General features: G+C 41.2%; 1 protein-coding gene across 2 annotated transcripts in view; it reads left to right on the forward strand.

The window, feature by feature from the left end:
• The window catches only part of ache (acetylcholinesterase (Yt blood group)), a 46519-nt gene extending 40163 nt beyond the window's left edge, over positions 1-6356 (forward strand). For both annotated transcript variants that reach the window (XM_061710068.1, XM_061710069.1), the window contains exons 7-9: positions 1219-1411; positions 2590-2756; positions 4937-6356. In XM_061710068.1, coding sequence (XP_061566052.1) covers positions 1219-1411; positions 2590-2756; positions 4937-5058 — 482 coding nt within the window. In that variant the 3' untranslated portion in view covers positions 5059-6356. The remainder of the gene's footprint in view (positions 1-1218; positions 1412-2589; positions 2757-4936) is intronic.
• Positions 6357-7673: the final 1317 nt, after the last annotated feature.

A 7673-nucleotide genomic window follows, 5' to 3' on the forward strand; every position in this document is an offset into this window, starting at 1 on the left:
AGGGAAGTCGCTAAAGCTGAAGAAACACCTACAACCGGCTGGTTGATTTCTTCTCTAATTCTCATGATTTTACTGTTAAAGAAGCTCAAGTCTTCACTACTGAGAGCTGCAGGAATGCACGGCTCAACAGAGTTGTGACTCTTTGTCAGCCTGGCTACAGTGCTGAACAGAAAACGAGGGTTACTTTTGTTATCCTCTATCAACGGTGAATAATAAGCTGTTCTGGCTTTGCGAATGGCTTTTTTATATATTATTAGATTGTCTTTCCATTCATGACAGGAGTCTACAGACTTACAAGAGTAAGTTTTACGCATTTTACGCACGTTTTATTTCAACATGCGGATATCTGAGTCATAGGAAACCCTCCTTCTCAAATGAGCAACTGCATCTAAAGCTGAATGCAGCAAATCAGCAGTGTCACTAGCAAGGAAATCAACATCTGCATAGGTAGAACCCAGGTCACTGGCCTCGACTACTTCACTATTTTCCGCTATTGTAAGATGAGCAATGGCCTCCCTAAATTTAGCAACAGCTTCATCGGACAAACTTCTGCTAAAATAATACTTCCTATTTTGCGCTTCAACATCGTCAATATTAAATTCAAACGTTATTAAATAGTGGTTGGATAGGAGGGAGTTTACAGGCGACACTGACAGATTATTGGGGGTCGACACCGTAGGTGAGGACGAGATCCAGGGTATGGTTAAAACAGTGCGTCCGTTTGCTTTCTTTTTGTGAAATGCCCAATGATTCTAGAAAAGAATTAAAAGCTAATTTAAGATTATCACTGTCAACATCGATATGAATTTTAAAGTCACCCACTATGATGACTTTATCTGTACTGATCAATAAACCAGATAGGAAATCTGAAAATTCAGACAGAAACTCTAGATAAGCCCCAGCAGGGGGCCGGTACACTACCACTAACATAACTGACTTCTTTGATTTCCAGCTCAGGAGTTTTAGACTAAGTGTGAGCCTTATAATCACATTTAGTTTTAGGTTTTATTTGGTTGTATTTATTAGGTTTTATTTTATCTTCTGAAAATGCCCTCCTTACATTTCCTTTTAAATTGTAGAAAATGTTGAGTTTGTTTTAGTTTTCATTTTAGTTCCTTATTTAGCTTATTCCAGAGTTAGTTTGGAAAGTTTGCTAAATGACTATATGATCTGAAATAATTCAAAAGACCAAGTTGTTTTCTTGTCTTTTTCATGAAGGAGGCCTCTACCTCTACCTCTTTGATCACCGCGCCTCCAATTTAGCCTGGCCAGAGTGGATGGGCGTGATCCACGGCTACGAGATTGAGTTTGTTTTTGGCCTCCCACTGGTGCCTAAACTCAACTACACCGCCGATGAGCAAATACTGAGCCGGCGCATCATGAGATACTGGGCCAACTTTGCTCGTACAGGGTAAGGCATTCAAAATGACAACGGACTAACATTTACCTAGCCCTAAACGCCATGTTAGCGTAAAATAAAAAAACAGACTAACGTGGACCTCGCCTTAATAATCAACATTTTGTGAAATACAGACAAACTAATGTGGACCTAGCCTTAAACATATAATAAAAACATACTTACATGGACCTAGCCTTGAACATCATGTTATTATAAAAATAAAATGGACTACCGTGGACCTAGCCTTAAACATCGTGTTATCATCAAATAAAAAATGGACTAACCGTGATGTTATCGTAAAATAAAAACAGACTAACGTGGACCTAGCCTTAAACATCATGTTATTGTAATATAAAAACAAACTAATGTGCACCAAGCCTTAAACATCATGTTATTGTTAAAATAATACGGACTACCGTGGACCTAGCCTTAAACTCAACGTCATCATAAAATAAAAAACGGACTAACGTGAACCTAGCCTTGAACGCTATGTTATTGTCAGACGTTTCGAGGTTGCAGAACTCCCGGCCACAACCATCTAATTCAGAGGTTTTCAACTGGTTTTGTCCCAGCGACCACCATTATAAGCAAGAAGCAACTCGGGGACCACTGCTTTGGGGAATGTTTGTTTTTTTTTGCACCTTGCTTTTAAATAAGAGTATGGGCCTATATAGGCTATTTATTTGCATCAGTGTCTATTTTTATTTGCACCTTTTGCTATATATAAAAAAAAAAAAAACAGTCAATGAAAAATGAGCAATAGGAAGCCAAGAGGGCTTATAATATTACAAAGTTCACTCTCACTCATTTGACATCATTTGGATGGGTAAATTATTCACAAAAATGAATAGTAAATGGAAAATAAATTGAGTCTAAAGAATAAATATATATTTTTTAAATTATTATTGTTTTCCATTTACAATTTCACGGACCACCTGCAATACCACCACAGACCACCAGAGGGCCGCGGCCCACCGGTTGACAATCCCTGATCTAATTGATCTTCGTGTTGCCTTGATTCCTACATTTTTCAGTTCACACTGATGTGTTTGAGCAGGTGTGAACTTCAGTTGTTGTATCTGTATGAGCTGTAGTCGGCAGCAGTGGCACTTGTAGGTACTTCACCTCTTTTAATGGCTTGCTCCTTCCCCCATTGTCTTCTTCTTCTTCTTCACACTGCTGCTTGTCAGAAACCCCAACGAAGTGAGTGACAGAGGGAAGCGCTGGCCCGTGTTTACCCTCAACGAACAGAAGCACGTTGGACTCAACACAGAACCTCTGAAGATCCACAAGGGCCTGCGCAACCAGATGTGTGCGTTCTGGAACCGCTTCCTGCCACACCTCCTCAACATCACAGGTGAATATCTCACCCCACACGGAAGTGGCTTACCTCTAATTTAGCCTCATTACCTCATTTGGTCTAAAACATCTTGGGAGAGAATTTTCACACAGACACAGTTTATAAATGGTAAACAACACTGGCCACGGTTACATGATGTTTTTTTAATTCGGAATTAATTATTCCCGAATTAAATAATTCCGAATTAAACTATTTTCCTTCAAGTTTACATGGAAATAGTAATTCCGAATTTAGGTTTACATGGAAAACACGTTTGATCGGCTTTCTCCAATTCCTCTCCAGGTCTGGGGGTGGGGAAGATTGGATAGGGGGGGGACCGGAAGTTAAACTACCGGAAGAAAAACTAACTTAGTCGCTACAACTTTGAAAAACTCACAATTTTTATGTTTCCTGCCATCTGTTCTTTTAATTATTTCCAGGTCCTCCAAGCTATTTATTAAATAAATGTTCTCTGCTCTTGACCACCGTTTACTGCTGCTGCATCTTGAAACTTTGTTTGGAAAACCAGCCCAGCGTGGAATATAAGCGTCATGGAGACAGACGGGCGAGAGAACGAGCAGAAAGAAAGACTGGAATTAATTTAAAGAGGAATGAGTGTTTACATGATCGCGGAATTATTCTATTCTATATTCTATATTCGGATTTAAAATCGGAATAAACCAGCCACTTACTTCGGAATTAAGTTTAATCGGAATGGCCATTTTCATTCGGAATCAGGTGTTTACATGGTCATTTTTTAATTTATTCTCATTTTAAATTAAAGAGGAATTAAACTTCCCATGAAAACGCACTCACTGATTGATTGACTGAATTAGCAACCGTAACTAAGGGGAACGGAACTCACTGAAGAGATATGGGTACCTTATCTATTTCTATTTCTCATTTAAAGCTTTTTTATTTTATTTTCTGATCTCACACACACACACACACACACACATACCCTGACACTACATTTCAAATTTGGTCAGAATTGGGGTTTTACAAATGTCACAACATGGTGCAAATTTCACAATGTTGATCAGGTAGTTTGAATCTCCGTTTGGTCACAGTAAATAAACCTCTGTCAAGTTTAAAGAAGACAAACTACTATGTCTTGGTAGAAGTTCATAGTTTTCTGAGTCCTTAAACAAAAATCTGTAACGTTTTGGTTAAAATTCCAGAGATCCGGTATAACAGATGTGTTCACAGCAGCTGCTTTCAGTCTGGCATTAGACTTCATATGAACCTGGGGCGGAGTGTACTTTACATTACATTATGTAACCAGGACACATTGAGCCCGTACAAGCATTGAGTAGATTCATGGAACAAATCAGGGAGATAATGTGACATAATGTTCCTCAGTTGAAGTTTAATTCCTCTTTAATTCAGAATTAAAATTAAATAAGATTTAAAATGAGTAAAAATTACCATGTAAACACCTGATTCCGAATGAAAATGGCCATTCCGAATTAAACTTAATTCTGAAGTAAGTGGCTGGTTTATTCCGATTTTAAATCCGAATAAAATAATTCCGCGATCATGTTTACACTCATTCCTCTTTAAATTAACTCTGGTCTTTCTTTCTGCTCGTTCCCTCGCCCGTCTGTCTCCATGACGCTTATATTCCACGCTGAGCAGAGACCATTTATTTAATAAATAGAAATCATTAAAAGAACAGATGCAAACAGGAAACATAAAAATTGTGTTGCTGCTAATCGAGTAAGTTAGTTTTTCTTCCGGGAGACGTAACTTCCGGTCCGCCCCCCCGATCCAATCAGAACCTTCCCAACCCCCAGACCTTAAGAGGAATTGGATAAAGCCGATCAAACGTGTTTTCCATGTAAACCTCAATTCAGAATTACTATTTCCATGTAAACTTGAAGGAAAATAGTTTAATTCTGAATTATTTAATTCCGAATTATTAATTCCGAATTAAAAAACATCATGTAACCGTGGCCACTAATACAATTACAAAGTCGGTCTTCTATCACCTGAAAAACTTCTCCAGGATCACAGGACTGATGTCTCAGCAGGAAGAACTCATCTGTTTCCAGCTGACTTTGATGGATTGTTCTAAATTATAATCTCTTTTCTCTTTACTTTTCCTGTGTTTGCACCTTGAACTGCCTTGTTGCTGCAATGTGATTTACAAATAACTTGATGTGTGTGTGTGTGTGTGTGTGTGTGCGATCCTGCAGACAACATCGACGAGGCGGAGCGCCAGTGGAAGGTGGAGTTCCACCGCTGGTCCTCCTACATGATGCACTGGAAGAGTCAGTTCGACCACTACAGCAAGCACGAGCGCTGCGCCGACCTCTGAGCCCGTGGGGAGGATGGAGGGGGGGTCCCGGAGGTCACATGACCACTGCTCTGGTCACGTGACCCCTGCTCTCCTCCGTGGTCGCCCAGCGAAGTCTGACTTCTCTCTGTCTGTCTGTCTCCAAACTCACTCAAACACAGGCACTGTTCATCCTTATTTAACTTATTTATTCTATTTATTGAGAGGTGTGTGTGTGCGTGCGTGTGTGCGTGTGTGTGTGTGTGCGTGTATGTATGTATGTGTGTGTGTGTGTGCTCAGCATCCACTCCACCTATCATGTATTTCAGGAACACTTTGTCCTTGCCTGTTCCGTCCCTTTATTCCTCCTCACGTCTCATTCTTTCATGTCCGCTCTATTTTTCTGCCTCCTTCCTTCCTTCCTTCTTTCCTTCTCTCCCTCCTCCTCTCCTCTGTGTCTCTTCTGTCCCTTCATTTCTCCCCTCTGACCTCTTCTCCTCCTCCTGAATGTGTTCCTCTCCCTCCATCTCTTGGTCCTCCTGACCCCGTTTCTCTTTCCTTCTCTGATCTCCATCTCTAACCGGTCTCCTCCCATCCTCCCGTCCGTCACACTTCCTTCCTTTCGTGTCTTGTTCCTCTTTCCTTTTAAGCTGGAGCGCTCCCTTCTTTTTCCACTCTCCCATCCACTTTTCCATCCCCTCTTCCCTTCAGCTTCTCTAACTTCTCGTGTTCCTTCCTCGGCAGGGTCTGAGCTGCATCCCTCTCCCTCCCTCCTCCCTCCTCCCTCCTCCTCCCTCGTCCTCCCTCGTCCTCCCCTTCCCTCATTAGTGTAATGGAGGCAGAATAATTCACTCAGGAGTGAGATGGAGCGACAGAGCGCTGGCTCAGCCTCCGGCCCACCGTCCCACTCCACACCAAGGATGGATGGAGGGAAGGGAAATAAAAGAGAGAAGGTAGAGAGAGGACGCCGCAGCAGAAAGGCAGGAGGAGGCAGAGATGTGATGGAAAGATTAAAGGACAAATAGGCAGGGTTACGTAACTGCAGTGAATCTGCATGAATGTTTGCAGCTCACGTTCACCACTGATCATGTGACTCCGGTACTCAAGCTAAACACGGACTTGAAATGAAAAAAGGAGGCGTTTTTATGAACAGATGCGAATGGTTTTGTTGGTTTTAGCAGCTTTAACTCGCATCTGCAAATCAGAAATAGAGGAAAAACATGTGTTTAGCACTCGTGTGTCTAGCGAACTAAGCGCTGGTTGAACTCCCTGGTGGCCGTCCGTCCCCGGGCCGACGCTCTGGTCCCGGCAGACCGTCCAGCATCTGCTTCTCTGATGAAAACATCATTCAACTGAAGCTCCACATCACAATACAAGTCCAGGTTCCTACTGTAGCGTCTTCTCTGATCCCTGAACATCTTCTCAACTGTGCGGCGTCTGAACAGTTCAGATCCAGTGTATTCACTCTTGTCTTAAAGTGCACAGACGCAGCACTGACGCAGGGCCGGCCCAAGCCTCCTTTTTTATTTTTGGGGCCCTCTATTACTGCCAATAATACTGATTATTGATCATTCACACACCCACTATAAACGTACCGTATTTTCTGCACTATAAGGCGCACTAAATATCTGGTAAAATACCGTACTGTAGTGGCTGGGGTTGAGTTACGTATCTACTTGATGGAGCTGCGCTACAGGAAATGCTACAAAATCCTACGGCAAATGCAAAAAAAAAAACCAAGAAGAAAAGTACCGTATGTCAAACTTTATTAACAAAATAAAAACCAGCTTTGCTCCGTCTTGTCAAAGTCGCCATTATACGAGTCAGCGTCGCTGCTGTTGTCTTGAACGTCTGTGACGATTCCTGATGTTTTTAGCGCCGTTACTTCGGCGACACCAACTACATTACCCACAATCCCCCTGACTACAGTAACAGAAATTACCGTAATGATCATATATAAGGCGCACTGCATTATAAGGCGCACTGCCGGTTTTTGAGAAAATTAAAGGCTTTTAGGTGCCTTATAGTGCGGAAAATATGGTATTTCGCGTACTTGCCTGTCATTACAAATACACGTGTAAAACTAGATGGAAGAACTTTTTGTTATAGTTAGATTGTAATCCACAGGGATTAAGACCATGGAAGCAACAACAGATTAACAAATTTGCAGAAAAATCTTTCAATGAATATTGATCAAAGTCAGCAACTGCCCCTACTGGCCACACAGAGAAGCAACAGATAAAAGGTCAAAGGTCACAGTTGCAGCAGAGTTGTTTCATCATCCTACTGTCAGCCTGGCAGGTTTTTACCATCTATGGTTTTTAATCTGAAATGGAGCAAATTCAGCTACAAGAGCGGCCTGGGGTTGATTTACACTTAATATTTAAAGTGATATAGTACTAAGTGTGATACTGAGTGTCATCTACAGTGTAGGCCTGCTAAAAGAAACAAAATAATCAAATAGATCATTTATAAACCATTTACTGTAAACACATTATCTACTTTAGTTTTGGTTTTAAATAAACTGCAACAGCAATGTGCAACAACAATTTGAAGTGGAATCACAACAATTAAGTGCAACAACAAAGTGCTACAAAAAGTAGAACTTTAATTAAAATCAAAATCAAAAATGTTTAATTTTTTAACTCTTGGGGGCC

The sequence above is a fragment of the Cololabis saira genome, chromosome 20, assembly GCF_033807715.1.
Source record: "Cololabis saira isolate AMF1-May2022 chromosome 20, fColSai1.1, whole genome shotgun sequence".
NCBI lineage: Eukaryota > Metazoa > Chordata > Actinopteri > Beloniformes > Belonidae > Cololabis > Cololabis saira.